At 41.2% G+C, this 25,046-nt stretch overlaps 1 protein-coding gene across 1 annotated transcript in view; it reads right to left on the reverse strand.

Annotated features, from left to right (window-relative positions):
* The window catches only part of MEGF9 (multiple EGF like domains 9), an 81,934-nt gene extending 61,945 nt beyond the window's left edge, over positions 1-19,989 (reverse strand). The window contains exon 1 of the mRNA XM_070596098.1: positions 19,191-19,989. Coding sequence (XP_070452199.1) covers positions 19,191-19,782 — 592 coding nt within the window. The 5' untranslated portion in view covers positions 19,783-19,989. The remainder of the gene's footprint in view (positions 1-19,190) is intronic.
* Positions 19,990-25,046: the final 5,057 nt, after the last annotated feature.

Here is a 25,046-nt window from a genome sequence, read left to right on the forward strand (position 1 = left end):
TGGATCCGAACTGGCAAACCCTGGGCCACGGAGAAGCGGAACGTGTGCACTTAACTGCTGGGCCACCAGGCCAGCCCCAGAGCCTGCACTTTTAATCACCAATGATTGGATCCTTCGAGGCCTAACAATACTGGTTTGGGTAGTGTTGGAAAGAATTAAGAAAAGAGGAGAAGAAAACTACTTCAAGCGTGAAAATACATATGAATTGCCTTGTCAGGGGAAGCAGTATATATGGTGAGGGAAAAAAAAATGGAAAAAAATCAGGAGTTAGGTAGATTAACTATTGAATTGTAGCTATTTACCATTCATTATTACATGGCCTTGACTAAATAAGTGATATTTACCTCTTTTAGTAGAGCTTTAATATTCTCACCATAACAACAACAACAAAATGGTAATTATGTGAGGCAAAAGATTTAACTAACCTTACTGTGATAAACACTTTGCAATATATATGTGTGTCAAATCATCACATTGTACTATCTTAAACTTACATAATGCTATATGTAAATTATATCTCGATAAAGCTAGGGAAAAAAATAACTGTCTCATCCTCAGTTTTCTCATCCATACTTTGAAGATTTAAGGTAAGGATGGAAAGTGAAAATGTATGTAAAGGAATCTAACACACAAGAATCCTAAAGCATTTGCATAAAGTCTGTCCCTCCGTCAGATGGTAAATGTCCCTGTCATTCACCACTCTACCGTCAGCTCCCAGCAGGGTGCCTGGCACACAGGAGGCACCTGGGTTTGTTCAGTCTAACACCAGATCCATTAAGAGGTCCAGCACCAATTGCTGGCTTCATTTGTCAAGTCTCTAATTTTAGTTGTCTAAGTCTGTGTGTTATACCAACAAACAAAATAGGTTTCAAATATTTGCTTAATAAGAGAAGATATAAAACTAATTCATGATCCCCTCCTACTATTACATTGTCTTACCATGTAAACCTTTTAATCCAAAATTAATGCTGAAAAAGATTTAGAGAGACAGTCAGTGGCCTCTAATTTCTTTTGCTGGGGATCATCTACTCTTTTAGGAGTACACTGCAGTTTCCAGACTAATCCTAAAACACAAACTTTACTATGTCACTTCGGGGCTTAGACTTCTTTGTTGCTTTTAGAATAAATTTCTGAGCACGACATACAAAGCACTTCCTGACTGAACAACTGCCAGTCATTCTAGCCTCAAATCTCACCCCCTGTTCCACACTCACATATTCTCGCCTCCCTACTTGAGCCACTAGGAGTTCAGTTCCCTAACAGGCCGTGCATGTGCTTTCTTACCTCCACACATGCTGCTCTCTTCTCCTAGGGTGTTCTCCACCCCCCACCTCAAGATTCAGCTTAGAGAAAACTTCCTCCAGGAAGCCTTCTCTGACATCATCCTTCAGATCCCCCAGAAGTCTGGGGGGGAAGCCCCTCTTTGCTTTTGTAGTATGTGCATACCACTACGACGGAACTTAGTCTGTAGTCTGATTTTCTGTTTCTTCCACTGTGTTCTCAAGGACAGAAACCATGTCTCTCCAGCATTTATTTAGCCCAGCACTAGGTACATAGCAGGTAATTAACAAAGATCTGATAAATGAATAAAAGAATGTTATTTTGTTAACATGGAAAGTCCAATGTAAACTTACTGACAAAAGCATACCCTTTTCCCCTACATAAAAATGAATGTAAAGTCTTAAGCTGAACTATCTTAGTGAAACATAGTTGAAGGCCAGTTTGAGCATGGGGAGACAAAAAAAATCAGGTGGAAAGAGGATCTGAAATCTTATCTGGTTAAAAAAAAATGAAGAAAAGGAAAGAAAGAAAACAAGAGGAAAATACCATTGCAGATTGGTTAAGCAATAAGGAAACAGAAAGTAATAGCTTCCTGACACTTGTTGCTTTAGTCCTGAAGACTACTTAATCACTGATTTTAAGTGCATTTCTAAATGAATGATCTATTATATGAGATTATCAACTAAAAGAAATACAGCAAAGAGAAATCCTTACTTTTTGGTAAATTTTTAAAAGGTCTGTTAACAAGAAAAATCATATGCTAAGAGAAATAATTCTCTAAAACAGTAAGTTTAACATTTTTTTTTTTTGCAACAAGTGTCTGGAGTCATTTGGAATTTCTCAACAGAAGTTTTATGCATAAGTTAAACAATGATTAATACACACAAAAGTACTTTATTATGTTGTGAGATTTTTGTAGCAACCCAATATATACATATTTTGTTGTTGTTGTTGAGGAAGATTGGCCCTGAGCTAATATCTGTGCCAATCTTCCTCGATTTTGTATGTGGGTCACCACCACAGCATGGCTTGATGAGTGGTGTGTAGGTTCATGCCCAAGATCCAAACCCGCGAACCCTGGGCTGCCAAAGTGGAGCATGCGAACTTGACCACTGCGCCACTGGGCCAGCCTCCCAATATCATCTTTGACATTGTCTCCACTTCCGACAACTTGTGTTTCATCTTTTACACTGGGTGAAATGGGCCTTAGTTTTTGGATATTTGCTATTTGCACTTAAATGCCATCCTAGCTAATGTATAAAATTACTTATCTGATCATAACAGATATCTAAGCCTTCTCTTCTGGAAACCAATCCACTGTACAGATCAATTAAGCTAATAAAAAAATGAAAATGAAATTAAAATGGACAGGCATAGTAGTATGTGAAGATATGCTTTGGTCTTTCAGATAAAGTGCATACTTCCTACCACAAATCCAAAGAATCAAGAGGAAAACCAACAGATCTACGGTACAGATAGAAAAACAGTGACTACAAATCAGAAAAGTAAGTGAAGGCGGTAGGGGAAAAAAGATGCATTAAAACTAACAATGGTGGTTAGAAGGATATAACAAAGCACGGTAAACTCAATCTACGCTTAGCATGTAATTTTGCCATGATAGAAAGAGCATCAAAAATAAGAAGAGTTGGGTTTGAATCCCAACCAACTAGTACTTCCTAGCTATGTAACTATTGGGCAAACCACTTAACCTGATCTCAGACTCAGGTTCCCCGTAAAACACGGTAACACTACTAGTTCAGAACTGAAAGGATTAGGGGTAGTGAAGAATTAAGAGGATTCGAAGTAGTAAAAGTAAACAGGTATCCAAAATACAATAATAAAAAGAACAGCTAACATTCAGAAGGCCTACTTATGCTAGGCATTCTAGGTACTTCACATATGTTGTCATTTAATCCTTATAATAATCCTGTGAGGTAGATGCTATTATTACGCCCATTTTACAGATGAGGAGATTGAGGCACAGCCCAAGGTCACACAGCCAGTAAGTGGTAGAGAAAATGATTCACATCTAGGCAGTTTGGCTCCAGAGATGAAGCCATCACTAATAATAATAATTCCTTAGTTAGCTTGAACAAAAGTTCTCTTTCAGCTGAACATAATTGTGCTTGTGTTCCCTCCAAAAAGCTAACCTCTAAAAGCTACAGAACTCTGAGCTACAGTACATGTCTGCTAGTCCACTGCCTTTCTACAAATCATTTCACAATTATGGGCCTTCATGCCCTCATTTCTTCAAAGTGAAATACTGCTGCCCTAGGTTATTACACTTTTTAAAACAGTGACAAAACAGCCTTTTCTTCCCAGAATAGATGCAATCTCAAGATATAGGTAGTTATACAAAAGGGGACCAAAAAAAGGTCTCATGTCAAGCAGGTATGATACTTTAGGGCATTTTTGTGGCTAGCAACCATGGTGGCAAGTCTGGGAAAGAATTCCAAATTGCCCTTTTCTGGTTATGCTTCTGGATAGGGAGAAGAGGTAACTGGAGATGAACAAGGCAGTTTCTGGCCTCATATTGTACGTGTTCTAGTTGGAAAGTATGATAGAGAGCTTTGAATCTGCTGTTCAAAACCAAAGGTCTTCCTGACCGTGTCATTCTCAGAGACAAATAATTTACTATTTAGAAGTATTCATTTATTCAATAAATATTTACTGAGATCCTATCACATGCTAGGAATTAATCTAGGAGCTAGGGATACAGTGGTTAAAAAAGGAGCGAGAGACAAAACCAAAAACAGCTGCCCTTGTGGAACTCATATTCTAGCGGTGGTAGGCAGGGAGAGTTTATGCCTCAATTCAGTTCAACTATTTATTGAATGCTTACTATATACTGAATACAATCCTAGGTAGAGGTTAGAGAGTATAAATATCAATGAGACATAACCTATAAGCTACTTAAGAACTCCTCGAGGGGATTCAGTTACTTAAACAAGTAATACTTAAAACAAGAATCCTTAAAAAGCAAGTAATCAAAAAATATGTACAGTAATATTAGAATGTATAAAGTACAATAGTTTTGGATGCTGCATGGATGATATTTTTCAAGGCAAATAAGTCTGTCAGGTGAAAGGAAGGGATGCGGTAGACGTCTGTCATTCTTTTTGGCTGCCTAGTCTCAGTATAATTTTGTACTATTTCAGAATTCCTTCCTATTTGGGGAAATTCCCCATCTTTTAAGCCTTTCTATCCCACCACAAAAGTTCATAACGCCAGCACGGGCAAGTGATTTAGGCTCCAACAGTCACATACACGCTCACCTGGCTTGAAATTAGAAACTAATGATTCAAGGGACTGAGCATGAGGCTCTTTCTCTGGGAGCAGAGAGGGCGATGGCCACAGTATGACAAGTGGCAGCAGTACTTGCATGGCATCCAGTACTCAGTGTTAGCAGTGTTGGTGGTGCAAACTATAGCATCTAATGCTTAGTGGTGGTGTCAGTGGCATATTCAGAGGACCTCTCTGTGACACGACTGGGCATTATCTCTAGCTCCATGTCCTGAATTTGGTTCCCCTGGGGATTCTGCAAACTCTTCAATATCCTTTTAATAGATTCCATTTCTGATTAAATCAACAAGCATTGGTTTCTGTTGCTTACAATTAAGACCTTTTTTAAAACTGAAGAGAAGGGTGTTCCAGGCAAAGGGAACAGCATAAACAAAGTAACCAGAGGCCAGTTAGCTTAGTGATTAAGAGAGGAGGCTCTGAGGCTAGACAGATCTGAATTTGAATCAAGGTTCTACATTTTACTAGCTATATGACCTTATTCAGTGTATTTAAAATCTCAAAGCCTCAATTCCTGCTTAGTAAAGTGGGGATAATAATACATATTTCTTCTTAGGTTCTTCTGAAAATTAAACAAGGTCATGATAATTCATTGAAAATTCTCAGTATCTGACACAGAATAAGACCTCCACAGATGATTGCTTTATTAATAATAATGATAATAATAAGCATGGTGTTTGGGGGGAGGGGAATATAAGGAAGTTGATTCTGCTCGAGATTAAAGCACAAGGAGACAGGGCCTAAAAAATGATTACAGAGACAGATTATGAGGCGTTTTAAGTCATATTAAGAAACTTGAGCATTATGGGCTGGAATCACGATGATTAAATAGGAGAATTATATTGAAGTATAAATATATTAAATTATTAACTAGGAGAATGAATTGACCAGGTTGTGCATTGCATGTGTATTCTCCTCAGCCATAGTTGTATAGTTTGAACTAACCACAGTACTTGTACACTTGCAGGATGTAATAATATATATTGTTGAGTCCTGATGTGATACAAACCGGAGCTAATTCTTTCTAATATATACAAATCCTCCAAAATTGTGCATATTATTGGTCAATATGGTTTACAACTGGATCAGAAGGGGCTGGGTTTATACTTGAAATAATAGTTTCCCCTTTGTTTGATCTGAGAGACAAGTAACCTTTGAGCGAGGAGGGAAGTTTATAAAGTGGGGATGGGGAATGCATCCTCAGGTGACGGGGAGAACTATGAATCACATTTGCAAGTCGGAGATTCTTCTATGACTTTTATATAATCAAACATCACCTGCTACTTTTTACAACATATTGTTTTGTCTCAGCATCTTGATCTAGAGTCCATATTAAGTGAAAGATGAAAGGTTTTATTGTGAAGTCAAGAACAATCAATACTACCATTTTGCAGTGGATGGCATTTCTTGCCAAATACTAATAAGCATTACATTGTCTCTGTTAGCACCAATCCTCTGGCTGAGTAGACAATCTCATAGTTACTGTTCAGTTCTGCTTTGCATTTATCATGATTGTCTACCTGTTTACTGTCCTCTAATTTCCACCATTACCTCCTTTGCCCACCTCCAATCCACGACCATATCTACCTCCGAGAAATACTCTTTGATCTAATTTTGATTTTCACAGTAACTATTGAAATCAAACCTGAGTCACTGTGTAATTCAGAATGAGTTCTGAGAAGGACAATGTATGAGCTTGCTGGGGGAAGCTGGGGAAGGCAACAAAAACAGAACCCAAAATGTGCTCTGTAACCACTGAATGCTTTATTTCATTTTCTGCTATTCCCATCTGCTTTGGCAATGCAGCACAGTTTAGTTAAAAGAAAAAAAACAGCACAGACTTTTTAAGTCAGGCAGAGCTAGGTTTGAATTCTAGGTCAACATTCAAGAACCCTATTAGGTTGGTACTATTATACTCATGTTACAGACGATGGTAAAGCAGCCCAGGGAGATTATGTGACTTGAACTGTGCATGTGCATGTTATATTTGGCATGCTTTTAAAAATATCAATGTGCAACCAATATAAAAAGGAGTGGTCATGTCTTTCTATAGGCCCAGTCTTATTTTCATTTTACATGGTCATTTATGGCTAGGGTTTGATAGCTATAAAAGATCCCAGAGGAGTATACATCTGCCAGAACTAGACAACGGCTGTTTCACGGATCCCCTAGAGTCTTATCTTTGCATTTGCTTTTTGAAAACAGCTTCCATTTAGTCCAGTTCTGAGCAGTACCATTACTCTTGCATCTGGCAACATGGCATAGGATAATTCTGGCTTGAACTGAGCCACTGTGATGGGATAGGAGGTAGCCTTTTGCATCAAGCATATTGGTCACACCCCATACCTTAGAACTACCTGTTAGAAAAGGTTGAATGTGACAATGTGCAAGTCTTCCTGATTACCAATGCATTGCCATTCTACAGACTGTGCCAAGTAAGCTGGTAAATTTATTAATCTGGAATTGACAAAGTTCTCTCTGCTCTTTTTCAAACATTGAGAATAGGTAATAAAAACTATTAATAATAATGATGTTAATTTTGAGTGTTTATACTATGTGCTGATTATAAGCACTTCTGAATTAAGTGTTTTACATGTATTAATTAATTTAACCCTCTCTCAATAACACTATGGTTCACTATTGCTTTGATTTAAAAGTTACAGCCTTTTCGTCACAAAATTCAGAGAATAGAGATCACTGTGTAAGATAGACATCAGTTTCCTGAAGGCCAGAGCCACTCTTTGGCATATTCTTTAGCACAGCACCTAGGCCTTTTTTGGCAATGTATGAGCTGGGCAGATGGGCACCTTGACTTCTTTCGTCACCAAATTGAAAATACTAAATGCCTCGCTTGGTTCCAGACTGCCCTGGGCTTTCAGGGGCCATTTGAACCCAAGAAAAATCACTCTTGTACTGGAACCCACAAGCAGAATAGTCAGCTGGTTTGCTTCTGCCAAGGAGCAGCAAGTCTCAAGTAAAGCATCGTACAGAGTCTGAGATCTCTCTTCAAAATCGATTTATGTTCTTTTTTGGTGATATGACACATAATTTAAATGTGATGAATTTTTTCCCATCTTGTTCTGTCATACACTTGATTTCAGAAGAGTGCTAAATCCAACTCACACCTCTGTTTTCATAACAAATAAGTGATCTCATCTATTGCTATGGGAAATGGAGCAATATATGCAGTAATAAAATATTAAACTCAGTCATAAAAAGCTTTACGGTATAGTCTTTTCTGTAACTATTAGGAGGTAATTAATACAGTAACTTGAACAAAGTCAGCACTCAGAGTTTGATCATTTAAATTACATACAGTAATAGAGCCAATAGTACTACTTTCAACTGCATTTGAAAAGTGTCCAATTTCACAATGTTAAAATATTTGAAATATATTACATTAAAGGGCAGTTGCAAAGCAATACATCCATACAGAATTATCTCAATGGTAGGGAGGGGGATAAAAGAAATACTGATGTAAAAAAATTCAGTAGTTACCATTAAAATATTAACTTCATGATCTCTGGGTTCATTTTTTGGCTTTACACTTCTTTATATTTTCTAAAATGAACAAACATTATTTTTATAAAGATTATAAAGATTTTATAAAGATTAAGTAGAATCTCTTCTAAACAGATCAATCAAAAATAATATTAAAGATCCTTTGATTAAACATCGAAAGCATAACTTATTATGAGTTTAATATAAGATAAAGATTATTTTATTTTCTCAAGGTAGTATAGGAAGAAAAATAACACTGAAGGATCCCAAAACTTTGGAAAATACTATAATTGTCTATAAATTATACAAATGTTAACTACAAAATAGCATAAAAATATATTTTGCATAAAGAAGTCACATGTAAATGCATGTGTTTATGTCTTTCCTGTGTTTAATCAAAAGCTATCTTGTTCACATTACATTGTAAGCTAATATAAACCATGTAATTAGGAAAGAATATCAAAAAAGAGTTGGAATTCTATAAAGCCTTTGTGTTTGAGAAAAGCCCACCATAATTTATGTGTGTTACTTCTTAAAAACCTTGGGAGACTGGAAGCAACAAGCTTCATTTTATAGTTAGAGAAACTAAGTCACAGAGCCATTAAAAAAAAAAGTGCTCAAGAACTCAAAAAAGTGAATAGAAAGACTAGAATTTAGTTCTTCTGACTGCTACTCCACTGATTAGCTGGACCATTCGGCTCTGCCTTTGTGGACAAGTTGAAGCAACAAACTAACTTAAAAACTAAAACCAGTTGAACAGGATAGGTTTGCAGGCTACGTACCAACAATTCAGTATAATAATACCCAACAGCTAGATTGCTTTGTGTTTTTGGTACACTTTATAACTATTCATTAACCCAGACAACATCAATGGATGGTGGGGCTATATTGTTAATGCAGTTCATATAGAAAGGATAAATCAAAACACACTGTAGGATTATAAAGAATATGAAGGCAAATGAGAAGTCTATGGCAGAAAAAGCCCAATGCCTTACTCTAATCAAGCCTCAATAAATAAATAAAACAGAATAAATATATTGGAATACCAAGCATCTCCTCTTATCCCCTATCATTTCCGTTAACCCTTCCCAAACTACCATTACATCCCTATAAATGATAGACAGGACTGAAGAGAAACTAAAAGCTACTCAGTTCATCCAATTTCCTTCTGAGACGGCAACATCTAAACTTTCTCTAGAATATTTAAGGAATTTCACCTTTAAAGACCATTTCCAAAATTCAAAGGACCTAGAGAATATGATGTTCTCTGTACAGTTAACAATGCTAACCTCTTCCTTTTCCTCACATATATTAAGTAAAAGCACTAGATATTTAAAAATAAATAAAGATCTAATAAGATCCCTGTAATAAGCCAGTTTCTAGGAAGCATGCAAGACTGAAACAAAAGTTCCTGAAATCAGTTATCTAAAGAGTCTAAAATTTACTAAGTAAAGGTTAACATTCTCCAGCCAGGTTGAAAACATTCCTACTCCTTATCATTTTCCCTGGGACTAGTGAGAATACATTCCCTTTTCCAATTGAATAAATTTCCCTTTCCCTCAGCTCTTAGCTGTCTCCCTGGCAAGGACAGCAGATAGAACAGCTGTTATATTACCCGTATAAAAGCAATCACATCTGTCTAATTGCTAAACATATGGACAGACTGAAACCAAACTTTTGGGAGTCCTATGTCTTTAAAGAAAGAAAGAATCAAAGATCTTCTATCAGTAAAGGCTGTGACTGATGCCATGAATTCAAATTTTGCACAATTTAAATAAGATATACTTCAATAAGCTACTTTAATTAATTTTTAAGTGCATGCTTTAAATTCCCTAGACAGACTGAAATGGATAAAGAACCAGCTCTGTTTTCAGTCTCTTCTAAGATTTCAGTTAAACCTTCCCTAAAGGTACCAAATCTTAGACATGTCATCCTTACCCTATGTTTAAGATTTGTCAGGCCTCAGGAACAGTTTCCTTTCTTGGGTATTGTCTTCAGCAATCTCCTTCCTTCAGAACCACAACTCACTGAGACTAAGCAAATATCTTTGATGCCGATCAAAATGGCTGAGTCAGAGCAGAAATTATAGTTAAGTGGCCCTAGGTAATATCACCTGATTTGATCTCATACAAGTAAAGGCTTACCAAGCTTATCACAACTTTTTATTCATTTTCTCATTTTATTCACTTATTTTTATGACTGTAAAATTAAAATTGGATATATTCATTGGAAAATTCAGAAAAACACAGAGAAGGTAACTAAAATGACCCATAATCCCATTACTTAGCTTTAGTCATTTAACATTTTGGTAGATTTCTCTCCTCCTCTGTATATTGCTACTAAATGCAATATAAGCGTTTTAATGGCTGCATAATAGAGATTACCATAATTTCTTTATCACAGAATTTTAGAGTAGAAGAATTCCTATTTCAAAAATCTTTACTTAAAGAACAAACCCGATATACAAACCAGATGAGAGTGGAGCTGAGTACAGTGTGGGTGGGAGGATGGATCCCCATCCTCATATGGGGATGAGGGTTGGGGGTGGAGGGCCCAGAAGTAGACCGACTTGACCTCCATAGACCCCATTCTGGGCCCTAAACACATCTGAGGGACCCTAGATCCCCAAATAATACAGTTTGAAAACCCACAAATCTGGTCTAACTCTCTGATTTTACAGATAAAATTATTTGCCTAAGATTACAGAACTGGTAAAAGAGCTGAGAAAGAACTTAAGGTCCTATGTCTCACAGACAAGTGCTCAGCTTTTCCAACTTAGTACTCTTTCTACAAAAGTCATCAGATGTTCATTTGTCTATTGCTGTTCTTCCTTTAACTAAGAAAAACAGAACGGATAAAGTTATGCAACAAAAAAAAAGAATAATTAATGTAATTTGCTGGATCGCAAAGAACACCACTTACCCTAAGTAGGTTCTCATGCTATTCCTATGAGTAAAGGGGGAAAGAAGGTAAGAGTTCATTGTTAAACTAAGGAAAAAGGTCACGAGATTAGATTAGTTTCTTGAGCATACATCGCATGTCTAGTGTAGCTACGAACCATCCCTTCTTCCTCACTCATTCAATCATCAAACATTTACTGAGACTCTACTTGGGGCTGGAACTGGGGATACAATTGTGAACAAACAAACAGAAGTCTCTGCCCCCATGGACTATATAAAAACCTGACAGGTTTGGGGCCGGCCCCGTGGCTGAGTAGTTAAGTTCGCGCACTCCACTTTGGCAGCCCAGGGTTTCTCTGGTTTGGATCCTGGGGGCGGACATGGCACTGCTCGTCAGGCCATGCTGAGGCGGCGTCCCACATGCCACAACTAGAAGGACCCATAACTAAATAATATACAACTATGTACTGGCGGGATTTGGGGAGAAAAAGCAGGGGAAAAAACCCCTGATAGGTAAGAGCAAGCTACTTTACATTTCTGAATCTCAGTATTTGCCGTCCATAACGCAAGGATAATAATATTTAACTACTACATTGTTTAAGAATTAAATAACATGATTTTGCGTGTAAAAAAAAATCCTGGTAAGAAAGTAGACATATTATATGTACTCAATTAACATTAATTACTTTTCCTGCCAAAGTGTTAAATATCAGATTGGAAATGAGAGGTGGGAGAGTACCACATCTCTTTGCTACTAACACACTGATTTGAGGCAATACAACTGACATGGTAGGTTTAGATAATTCCAGATTCTTACACTAGGAAAGAAGTACTTAATATTTCAATCTGAAGAAATGAAATCTACATGAACCCTCCCAATCAAGTTCTGTAGTTCATCTTGTTATCTCCATCACCATTTACTTTCAATTACTACTGGGCTCTTTCAATAACATTCAGCCCCATTTGGCACCTAGAAAAAAACATAAAGTAAGCAACCCTCTTCTCCAAATACTATTTTCCAGCCTGTAAAGATGGGCAGCCAAGCCAGTCAAAGGTTTACATTCAATAAAATAAACTTAGAAGACAACAGTTTGAAATATAAAATATCAAATGTGAACCTACTGAAAACCTGTAAAGATTTTGTCAAAATTCACCTATAAAAGTTCCAGCAGAGGACAGAAGCTAAATAAGCCTTTATTCACTCATCTAATATGCAGAAATCAACACAATATGGACGTGAAAGTCTTGGAGATTCTAAGAGCACCTTGAAACCATAACGCACGGCACACTTGTTAATTATTAGAAGCACTCTGTTCACTATTAACTTTAATTAAATTTCTACAAGGGAAATTGTCATTCAAAAGATCTGACATTTGTTTCTCGACCAAATTAAACATTTTATATTGGTATGCAGCCCAAATCCACCTACCTAAAAAAACAGCTCATATTATTCATAAATAGAAAAAGAAGTTTGCTACTTATTCAAAGTACTTGATTTTTTAGGAGGCAGATAACTTCCGTTGTGACAGTTTTTTCTGTATTGTTCCTTAGGAGAAGAAAAAAAGGAAAAAGCTGGGCAATAAAGAAGACGCCAGAGCAAAAAGAAAATCTCTCTCATTTTTTTCAAAAAGAAAGAATTAATAACATGCCCTGAATATTGTATAAATTCTGACATTTTCTTATCAAGTGGGCTTACCGGTCTAAATTAAATAGACTAAGAACAAATTCATAGGAAAAAAGTCAAAGTTGCAGAGAAAGACAGGTTTTGTTCTGAGTGCAAAGTGTTCAACCCTGTGCGCCCTGTTACCAGGACATCTTCAAGGACCTTTTGTTCCTCCAGAAAGACTTCTTGGAAGAATTGGGCTTTGAGGAGGCACTGAAGGAGGACAAAGTGGTAAATTGTTAAATAGAGAGGATAATTTGGTGCCTTAAAGAACATGAAAGAAGGGATGGGGCTAAGAATAAGAGACACGAGCGAGGAACATATAGAGGAGTTGAAAGTGAAAAAATGAGCAAGAAGGACAGAGGAAAGATTTTTCTTTAATGGAGAAAGATTTCTTCTGACAGTAATAATTATCTGTGCAAGAGCAGCATTACCAGAGGAATTTTTTTGACACAAATTTATCACATGTACTTAGATACATCTAAAAAGATAATTATTTTGAGTAAACCTTTACATATGTGATCCAAACACATATGTATCCAGACATAATCTTTATCTTTTTCACCACAATTTTTAAAAATCTCCCTTCAAAGTTGCCAGTGCAGTTAGGGTAGTTGTTCCTAGTGAAAAACAGATAAACCAAAATGCATACTTGAAAAAGACTAAGCGACCACAGAAGAGGTACCTGTAACATAACCTCAACATTAGTACACTTTTATATCACATGTAAAGAAAACAAACAAAAATCAAGATCAAGGCAAAAAAGCATGAATTAAAGCATTTCTAACTAAAAATATCATCTAATGCTGTCTTTCAGCTAAACAAGATTTTTATTTCTATTCTCTTCTGATCTATTAAGTGCCCCAAAGCAGTAATCTCTCTACCCATAATTTACCCGTCAGGAAAAACAGCACTGTGATACTTTTCTTCCATTCTTTTTATAAGGTGCCAGGACGTCTGGAAGTTAATATATACATGCTTAGAAATGCTGAGATAAAAAGTAATGCACATTTTAATTTTATGGGTCTTTAAAAAAAATCAAGATAAAAAGACCTAGTCAGATTATTTCAATGTGTAAATTTTCAACCAGTCACAAGGCTTCCTAGGACATAATTCAGCAGACTTTAACGTTCTGGAGTTTAACTATGCTGTTCCATAAACTAATCAGACTAAGCAATTTCTACTGAAAGCTAGGCACTTAGGGCAGGAATAAGATACAATGAATATGAGAAGTCCCTGGGCCAGGCTGTAAAAAGAGAGGATAAATTTCTCTATCACAGACTATATGAGAACCTAATCAAAGGAGGAATTAGAGCTATAATTTAAAATCACAGTTGCAAAACAGAGCATTTGAGGAGGTGAAAGAACAGTGCACAATGGACTGAAGGGAGTAAATGTCAAAGGACAGCAGAAATTTTTTCAGATCAGTATCCAAGGACCAACATTTTTAGCAAAATGGTTTCCTTTTCTTCTCTTCTCCATAACTATTTCTTTAAAAGCCAATAATAAAATTCTGAAATGAGAAGGACTGGGTTTGAATCCAGGCTCTGCCATAGCTAGGCTTCTCTGAGCTTCAGTTTCCTTATCTATAAAATGAGGATAATAATAGCACCTAACTTGATTACACCTGTGTGAGGATTAAATAAATTAATATATGTAAGGCACTTAGAACAGTGCTTGGAACACAGTAAGTACTATATGTGTTTGCAATTACTATTACAGTGGTCCACAGTCCTTCAGTCTTGATGCTAAATACCAGAAGATGCAAAAACCAAAATTTTTTCTCTAACTCATTTGGCGGCAAAACCTGACCTGAACAAATGCAAGGCTATTTATAGTCTTTATCTTACTCAGTGTGAATATATGTACATGCGTTTTTTTTTTTTTTTTGGAGGAAGATTAGCCCCGTGCTAACATCTGCTGCCAATCCTCCTCTTTTTGCTGAGGACGACTGGCCCTGAGCTAACATCCGTGCCCATCTTCCTCTATTTTATATGTGGGATGCCTGCCACAGCATGGCTTGACAAGCAGTGTGTAGGTCCACACCCAGGATCCGAACCTGCAAACCTCGGGCCGCCAAAGTGGAATGTGTGAACTTAACCACAGCACCACAGGAGCAGGCCCCTGTACATGCATTTTGATGCAGATATTTGCATGTGTTTGATTACAGGATGCTGGCCCAGACTTCACTGGAGTGTATTTATTAACCTCCTAAAATCTGAAAAATTCTAAATTCTGAAATACATCCAGCCCCATAGGTTTTGCATAAAAGATTGTGAACCTACGTTACCTTCGGAGCCTGAACAACCTCTATTTCCTGAAAATGAATGGTATCTTCTTAAATAACTACAAACAAATAAGACTCTGAACCCAGCAGTAGAGAATTTCAGGATGAAGAACATATTTCCCAGTACCATTAGGAGGGTCCTGCATTCCCAGAATGTTCCTTTCAAATCAAATTCATTCATAATATTTTATTTACAAGTCATAGTAGTCAGAGTTTTCAAACTCTAAATCCTAGGGCTTGCTTAAACAAAGCCTATTCTCTTAACTTAGATCACAAATAAACGATTAAAGCTCTTTGGGGGGCATTAATGCGCCCTGAATCATGCACACCAGATCATCATCATCATTGTCGAACTTTAGAGCTGGAAGAGACCCTTGAGAACTAATCTAAACTCTTATTCCTTCCCTTCCAAACTGTTTCAACATCCATAAATTTACTCTCCCCATGAGGTAAGACCAACCTGTCCTAACTTGTCTTTCGACTCTGTCTATAGGAACACCCTGAAGGTGAATGTGAATAAACTGGGTGGGGTACACTGACAGGCTTGGGATCTCAAAGGACAACTTGAATCTAGCAGAATAAATATTACATGTTTAGCAAATGTCTCAGCTTATACTTTAGAATATAACAAGAATTTCCAAGTCCAGAATGAAGGAAGACTCATCTAGCATATTTTGGGGCCGGGGGGAAGACTTGGTTATCTTAATGGACGCAATGAGTCAACAACATAATGTGGCTGCCAAAAGAGCTCTGTGATTAGGAACTAACTGGCATCCAGAAAGAATGAGGTAACTGCCCTCCCTACTACGAGCTAGTTAAAGCTCATCTAGTGTGTCACATGCAGCTCTGTGCTCCACACTTTGGGAGAGACATGGAAAGACTGAACAAGTCCAGAAGAGTCGTGACCAGGATAGTGAGGGAATCTGAAACCATGTCACATAAAGAACAGTTGAGGGAGCTGGAGAGGGAATATGATCACTGTCTCCAGATCCCTAAAGAACTGTCACAGCACAGAGAGAGCAGACGTGTTCTGCAGGGCCACAAAGAGCAGAACCAGAAATGGTGTTAACCACAGGGAGAAATACTTCAGCTAAGTCTGTGGAAGCATTTCTTAAAACGTAGAGCCATGTTACCTATCTAGCCTTAAAGGTCCACAATTTTAAAAATTGAACATTTGTCATCACCTCAGTCTCTTACTGCTGATACCTATTATCCTCTAGCATCACAGCCTCTCCCTTCACCCTTCTTAAAATGTCCTACCCAGCCAACCAATCAGCCAAATGTTTGCCAGGTCTGTGGGAGGAAAGCGCCTGCTTGCTGGGCAATTAGTTTCAGTTTGCAGATCAGTGTCCCTGTAAACAAAAGAGGGTCCTAATTGAGGGGCAGGCAAGGGCTCTCAGCTAGACCTCCATGAAAGAAATTTTTATTAATTCAAAGAGCAGCTAGAAGACCCGTCCAATCACATAATATATTATCAATGGCACTCAGTCCTTACAGGAACATTACAATAAAACATCCTGTACAACCATCTTCCCCAATGCCAGGGAATCCAACTTTGCAAGCCAAATTAGGTCTCTCCAATTCGGTTGGAATTCTTCCTTTCGTCAAAGAGATGTGTTTACTTTTCGAAGCAGACTAGAACCCATGCTCAGATAAAAAGGCTGTACTTGATTATATCATATAAAGCTAAAATTGCCTCTCAATAGGCCCACAAAGTCAGTTCGGCTGCTGAGAACTAGACATGGGCAATCTATAGTGAATTCACAGAAAAGTCCAAATTATAGAAAATTTAAAACACAGGAGAGTTACCGAAGTTGGAGATCCTTCTAAATCTTCTGTCACCCAGAGATCATCATAGACATAGGTGTATGTTAGTCCATGGAAGTTACTTAAAGCCTCAAACAGTTCAAATGGCAAATAGTAATCAATCCAGCTTTACTGCACTTAAAATTTGGATTCTGCGACACTCCAGCCAAAGTATTAGAGAATATAATCTATACATGATGGACTGAACAAGAACCCATTCTTCTGTGTGCTTTTTAAACTGAAGCCCGGAAGCAATCTAACTGTCCATAAATAGGGACCGGTTAAATAAATTATGAAATATTCTTCCAATGGAAAATGCAACTGTTAAAGAATACGGTAGACCTTTGGTACTGACATGAAAAAAAAAAGTCCATGAGACATAGTTAAGTGAATACAGCAAGTTGTAAAACAATATGTATAGAACGATTTCATTGAGTTTTCAAAAACGATTTCTTTCAACCTTGTGTGTATGTGCATATATGCCCAGAAAAACGTCTGAAAAAAGATCAGACTGTTAACAGCAGTAACCTCTAGGGACTGGCTGGAACTAGCGGGCAGTAAAAGAGTGACTTTCACTTTTTCCTTTGTAGACTTCTGGTTGTTTGTATTTTTTTTTTTTTACAAGTAAAGGTTACCTTAGTGATTTAAAAATAACAACACAAAAATAACAAAAGTAACATAACATCAATTACCCAGACATTTATCATATACTAACCATTCAAAATAAGTGATCTTGCTACTTAAATGCTACCACGTGCTTCAAACTCGGAAAATCTAATTCATCCTTCTTCTATTATAGTTTCCTAAAAAAAACAGAAATCAGCACAAGTCCCTACTAGGCTTCTCAGATGCTTTCTATCCCACACAAAAAGCCTAGTCATAAGGATAACTAACACATACATGGTGCTTACTCTGCACCAGGAACTGTTCTAAACACTATACATGTATTAGCTTATTTAATCTTCATAGCAACCCTATGAGGCAAGTGCTATTATCATCTTCATTTCACAGTTGAAGAGAGGTTAAGTGACCTGCCCAAGATTGCACAGTTAATAAGGGGCAGAGCTAGGATTCAAACCTAAGAAGGGACTCCTGAGTCTACACTCTCAACCACTAGGCTTCCTGTCTCTCAATAAGAAGTCAATCTCTCTATACAAAGGTCAAAAAAGTTTACAGTCAAAATTCAGCTCGTTAATACACTCCTTGAAGCTGGAAGAGATACAAACTTAGCTCTTTATGGGTGAATAATCTGCATTCCTACTTATGTCAACGCCAGGCTCCAACCCAAGATTCAAGACTGTATTAAGACTCATCATCACGTGGGATAACACTCTACAAATTCAATTATACTCCAAAGTCCATACCTGCCTCCATAGGAAATCACTGAACCTAAGAATTAGGTCAGAGATCCGTTAACGTAAGTACAGCCAGATAAATGGTTTGAACAAATCTCCACCCCCACTTAAAGCAAAGGAATTCAGAAACTCTTGTCTACCGTCTTGATGAGGTAGGTTTTATTTGTTTAGCTCAGGCCCACTCTAGATGGAAACGGGGAAAGAACAGGAGTTGCCTCTAACTTGGCTTGAAGACGTCAATCAGCAGGAAAGACCAGCCTTGTTTTCTATGTGGACTCAAACAGAAAGTGGCATTTATCAGTATTAGCAAAATTGAGCGTTCTAGCTTAAGGGAGAAAAAAAAACAGACATCCCTGCTTAAATTGTGCATTTGTCCAAACACATTGACCTTGTAATTGAGGAAGGAAAAAAAAAATGGTCCAAGGAGGGGATTTAACCTAATTTATAAACGTGCTCAACCTAGATACACACCTGTCCCAAATGACCTACTGAATCCACTGATTTGCAGGCAAAACATGGATTACAACGTCTTGCCTTTTCTTTTTTGCCTTAAATGATCTGTACTACTGCCTGTACACAAAATCCTCTCAATCTCTCTTCCACCTGTCACACGCACATCTGATATTTATATATACAAGGAGAAATGAACAAGGAAATTGGAGCTTTGGGAGGAATCCCTTGTACTCAGCTTTGGACCCATCGGAGGAGGTATTGTGCTGGCTCTCAAACTTCCCCAAATAACCCAGACGGAGAGGCAGGGCGAGCGAACCGAACCCAAAAGTTTGCGCCCATTCCGGGGCTCCGACAAAGGCCAGAAAGCGCTGTCTGGCAGGGAGGGGAGATGCCTTCCGCACGGCAGCCGCCCCCTCCCGAGGAAGCCCAGCTCAGGGGGGGACAAAGGACTTCCCAGATGCGTGGGGGGCGCGAGGGCAGCCTAGCCGGAGCTTGGACCTCCCCTCGGGAGTCGAAATCTGGGTAGCCTTTGGGGCAAGAAATGATCCCTTCCAGCCAGGAGCCCGACCCTAGGGCCGGGGGCCGGGGAAAGGATGCGCAGCCGCTGGGGAGGGTCCTGCGGGCGAGGCGGCGCCGGGACTCACCTGGGGGAGGCGGGGAGGGGGCCTCGGTGACAGGTGGGGTGGGCGGGACGCTGCCGCGGCGGCCGGGGGGAAGGCGGGTCGGAGTCAGCGGAGGGCTGGGCGCCAGATCGGTGGTCGCTACCGGGGTGGTCGCCGCCGGGCCAGTGGTCGTTGAGAGGGTGGTCGGCGCGGGTCTGGTCGGCGCCCGAGGGGTAGTCGGAAGGCGTTCCACCGCCGGAGGGGTGGTCGGCGCCGGGCCAGCGGTCGTCCAGAGGGTGGTCGGCGCGGGTCCGGCCGTGGCCCGAGGAGGGGTGGTCTCCGGGGACGGGGCTGAAGAGGATGCAGCCAGGGCTCGATGGACGGTGGCGCGCGGGGGTCCGGTCCTCTGGGCCGGCGTCGTGGGAGCCGTCGCCTTAGAGAAAGAGTGACTGGGCTCGCCCCCCAGCCCCGGGCCCGGCGACGCGTCCACCTGCCCCGCGGCCCCGCCGCCACCGGTGACATTCCCGGCCGAGGCTGCTGAGGCGGCGGCGGCGGCGGCGGCGGCGCAGCACAACAGGGCGAGGCCGCCCAGGCTCGGCAGGCTCCTCATGGCGCGCTCGGCTCCGCCATTCATTCATTCAGGCAGTCGGTCGGTCAGTCACCTTCTCCTCCCTGCCCTCGGACCAGGGAAGCCGCCACAGCCGCCGCCACCACCGGGCGCACCATCCCCACCTCCCTCTGACAGGCGGCCGGCCCCGCGGGCGGGCCCCAGCGCGGAGGGAGCGACCGGGCCGTGCGCGGACAGCCCGCCCTCCCCGATTGGCAGCCTCGGACGGCCAATAGGAGGCCACGCTAGCCCACGTGACCCACCCACTTCCCGGCCTCTTTGTAGCCCCACGGACCAATCAGAGGGCGCCGAGGGGAGGAGGCGGTGCTAAGGCCGGAGGAGGGTGGCGCTATCCCCTCTCCTGCCGGTCCGGCTCGCAGAAGCCCCGGCTTTGTCTGCCGGAGGATCGGGGCGCGGGCCTCGGGCATCGGGCGCCGCAGAGCAGACAAAGGACGCACCCCGCGCGGCAGAGGCCGGGCCAAGTCCTCTGCTCCATTGGGCGGCGAGAGCGACCCGGGGCGGGGAGTCCTCTCTCTGAAGTTTCCCCGCCCTCTTGAACAATGGGGCGCCGGCGCCGCACCCCGGCTCGGGTGGGGACCGGGCTGGAAGCCCCGCGATGGGCGAGGGCTGCAGCAGCGAGGATGGAGAGCTCAGCATTGCCTCTGCTGCCCGAAGGTGCCTGGCCTGGGCCCTGCGAGGTCTGTGCTGCCGTTCCCATTTCAGAGATGGGGAAACTGAGGCCCTCACTGAACCGAGACCTACGCCCTCCCCAGGCACCTGCTGTGGGCCAGGCGCTGTGTCAGGCAGGACAGGGGGCCTAGAGACCCGTCAGGAGCGGAAGGTACCACCTTCCTCCGTTGGGGAGACAGGCTAACAGGCACACTTCACCCGAAACCCCGGTGAAAATAGGATCAGACGAGTGGAACCTCAGCTTCATGTCTCCTGCCAGTGGTTTTGTGGTCTAAGCACAATTCTCACCTCTAAAATGGGGATGCTACACACCTAACCCACCCCCATCCCCCTCTCACAGAGCTGTTGTGAGAATTATGTGCTGAGAGGACTTAACCCAGTGCCTGGCCCTTAGTAAACCCTCATTAATGCTAACCACTCTCAGTGTACAGTGTTAGGACAAGCCCCACGCCACAGCCCTACTGTGACCCCAGAGCCGCCTGCCTGTTGCAGGGATTGGGGTGGGTCTGACAGCAGTGCTTGACCCTGGGTGACACTAAACCCTTGTGAAGCTGGAATTCCAGCGCGCAGCCTCGCACCATCCGCCCAGGATCCAGAGCTTGCTCAGGCGCAGCAGCCTCGCCTCAGCGGTTTCCAGGGAGAGCCAGGCGGGGCGGGTTCATCATCTGACAGGGCTTAATCCCATACCAATGCCAACCCATTCCTGGCCCTCCCTACGTAATGCTTGCCTTTGTGCATGGCTTCCCTTTAGTCACTGGCCTCCGAAAAGAAGAGCAGGATGAGATTTGCGTGTGAACCTGCATAAATGTTAATGAAAAAAATGCATTTATTTACCTTCACAAGTAGTGGGTGGGGAGAGGATGTGTATGTACTTGTGAATGAAAGCATAAACATCTTTGTGAGTCTGTGTGTAGAAGCATTATAGGTATTTGTGTGAGCTTATGAGTATGGGAGCAATATCAATTTTTTTTTTAGGAAGATTAGCCCTGAGCTAACATCTGTACCCATCTTCATCTATTTTATATGTGGGATGCCTGCCACAGCATAGCTTGATAAGTGGTGCGTATGTCCGCCACCGGGATCTGAACCAGCGAACCCTGGGCTGCGAAGCAGAGCATGCGCACTTAACTGTTCCAGCACCAGGCTGGCCCCAGCAATAGCGATTTTTGTAGATTACGTGTTTTAAGTATCTGCATGTGTGCTGGTGTGTTTTATGTATATTTTCTGTCTGTTTTTGCATTCGTGAATATCTATGGGTATGTCTTGGTAGGTCTGTCTGTGTATGTAAGGTGAGGGACAAAAGGAGAGGGGTGGGGGGGGGGGGTGTTCTGGTTTCAGACCAGTATTTAGCAAGCACAAATCAAGATTCTGTTTTTACTTCTCTTGGGGAAGTGAGTGGACAGGCCATGCCCTTTCCCCATATTCTCTTGCTGATTCTTCCTAGCCCTCAAACCCCAACCAAAATACCATATCCTCTGAGACGTTGCTGGACCTCTGAGTGGGAATGAATCCCTCCCTCCCTGTTTTCCCACTGCCCTTTGTTTATTCATTGATTACAACCCTGATCTATCAGTCTAGCTCTCCCCTGCCTCTTCCTAAAAGGATTAAGGATGGCTTTCAGAAATATATACAACAGGATAAATGGAATAGCCCACATGGCTTTAATGCTTCTCACAGATGTGCATCAGCGGTAATACTAGAACTTGCAATTTGTGTGTCTGCCTCTCCCATCAGGCTGTTCTCTCTGTTCTCAGTGCCTAGCAGGGATGACATGTGAGTGCTAGTCCTTGCTGGTTAAGTTGAATTAAACTGAAAAAGAGATCCTGTGGTGCCATGGGAAGAGCTTGTATCTTTAGAGTCAGACAGATCTGAGTCTTGACTTTGCCAGCTCTGTGACCTTGGAAGAAACCTTTCACCTCTCTGAGCCTCAGTTTCCTCATCTATGAAATGGGACCAATAGATTCTGTCTCCCTTAGTTGGGCTAAGAATTGAAGAGAATGTTTTTACAGAGCCTGGCACACAGAAGGTGCTGGATCTATATAGATTCGTATTTGATTTATACCAGTGCTGACCTTGAGCCTTGTTGGCTGAAGGACCGCAGCAGAAACCTCTGTCCCATAATTTCCCCATCAGATGACACAGCTTGACAGTTGCCCTACCAGATATCCCCAAGTGACAGCTGAAAAATGCTGGGTTGGCCCTAAGCTGTGCTATATCAGAGATTCTCTGGCAGTAGGGGAGAAAGGCTGATGCGGCTTCTTTGCCTGAGAATCACAGAGAGGGACTAGAAGACCTTGCTGAAGTGATCCAAGCCAGCTCCCTGCCTCAGACAGGGATCACCCATGCCCGGGCTTCCAGGATAGGTTAACTACCCTGTAATAGACGTAGAAAATGTTGGATTTCTTTGAAAGGTAATTTAAGTATATTCATGTTGATTTAATCAACCTGTAAGTCTTAAATTTCTTGCTCTGCCGTCATCTCTAAACCACAGATGACTTTTTAAAAAATTTCTTAGGAATAATATTTTACTTTGTGTTTAAAAATCAGAAACACCTTAAGTATCCAACATCAGAGAAAGGTATATCTGTTCCATTTAATTATATAAAATTAGTGTAAGGATGGCTATGAAGACAGTATAGCAAATATTAATAATAAATCATTGAATTCTTACTGTGTGCTAGACATTATACTAAGAGCTACACACGAAATATTTTGTTTAATCCTAAGAAGAACCCCAGGAAGTAGGTGCTATAATTATCCCTATTTTACTGATAAGGAAACTAGGGCACAGAGAGGTTAAGCAACTTGCCCAAGGTCACTTACTAAGTGTTAGAGCCAGAAATCAAAGTGAGGCTGGCTGGCTCTAGCTGTCACCCTCACCAACTGTGCTATAAAGGGAAAATGCTTATGATATAATGTTAAAGAAGAAAAGAGAAAATAAAACTGATAGCTGTGACTCTCTGTGTCATAGAATGTTGACTGACACTTCTCCTGTTGCTCCAGCACTGCAGCTAAGGCCCAGGGCACTAAAGAGAGCTGGCAACCCACCCATGACACCTGGGGCCACAGGACGTCATGAGGGGTCAAAGAGGGCCTTGTCAGAGTGGGTAAGCAGCCTGAACTTCCTCCTGTAGGCAATGGAGACACTGTCAAGGGCCCTGTCTGAGTGCTGTTTGTATACTCAGCACCTAGCACAGTGTCAGATACACTCAAGAATTGTTCGTTGAGCTAAGATGAGTCTTATGATATGGCAGACACTGTTCCAGGAGTTTTGCATTCATAACACATTTATGCCCCAAAGGTAGGGCTATCACCCTTACTTGAAAGAAAAGGAAACTGAGCCTCTGAGAGGTTAAGGACTTGCCCAAGATCTGCCCACCTCCAAAGCTGATCTCTAGACTACCGTCTGTTAATGTGGCCACTGTGCCTTGCACGTAGCAGGAGGTCAGTGAACACGTACTGAGAGAAAGGACACATGCACGCCAAATTGAGTCCTCCTACTAGAGCAGACTTTAAGGAAAGAGAAGCCTTGGGAGTAAGCAAAGAAAAAAAGGCATAATCATATATTCGATGTGGCTCAGCAAAATAACCTCATCGCCCAGATTCCAATAAAACACGGAAACTTTCCCCTTTCTGGTTTCATTGAAACAGCAATGCTGACATGGACAATCTCTAATCCTGCCAGAGCCTGGCCTCCTATTGGCTGTGGCTAGATTGTTTGGCAGCTTCTGAGGACAATTTTTGGATTATTGGGGCCACTATTAACAAAGTCTGCCCAGCAAAGGACACTCACAGACAACTCACAGAAAGAGAAATACAGATGGCTAGGAAACGTGAAATACTGTCCATTCAACTTGAGTAATCAAAGGTTTGCAAATTGAGACAATGCATTACCATTTTTTTAACCCATTGAATTGGCAAGAATTTTAAAAAACTGGTAATACTTGTTGCTGCCGAGGGAGCGCCTCACACTGTTGAGAGGAACACCTTAAGTGTTAGAACCCTTGCAGTAAGTTTGTACTCTTTGACTCATCATTTCCACTTTTTTTTTTTTTTTTTTAGATTTTATTTTTTCCTTTTTCTCCCCAAAGCCCCCCGGTACATAGTTGTATATTCTTTGTTGTGGGTCCTTCTAGTTGCGGCATGTGGGACGCTGCCTCAGCGTGGTTTGACGAGCAGTGTCATGTCCGCGCCCAGGATTCGAACCAACGAAACACTGGGCCCTGCAGTGGAGCGCACGAACTTAACCGCTCGGCCACGGGGCCAGGCCCACATCATTTCCACTTTTAAGTATCCATTTTTATATCCAAGGGAAATAAATAATCAAATGTAAATTAAGATTTATATACAACAATGTTCATCAGAATGGTATTGGTAATGGTGTTACCATATATTATTGTTAACACTACACGCCTCTTAGAAGGGCCAAAATCTGGACACTGACAACAAAGATGCCAGTGAGGACGTGGAGCAACAGGAACTCTCCTTCATTGCTGATGGGAGTATGAAAATGCTACAGTCACTTTGGAAGACAATTTAGTGGTTTCTTATAAAACTAAATATACTCTCACCGTATGATCCAGCAGTTGTGCTCCTTGGTA

The sequence above is a fragment of the Equus przewalskii genome, chromosome 26 (assembly GCF_037783145.1).
Source record: "Equus przewalskii isolate Varuska chromosome 26, EquPr2, whole genome shotgun sequence".
Lineage (NCBI taxonomy): Eukaryota > Metazoa > Chordata > Mammalia > Perissodactyla > Equidae > Equus > Equus przewalskii.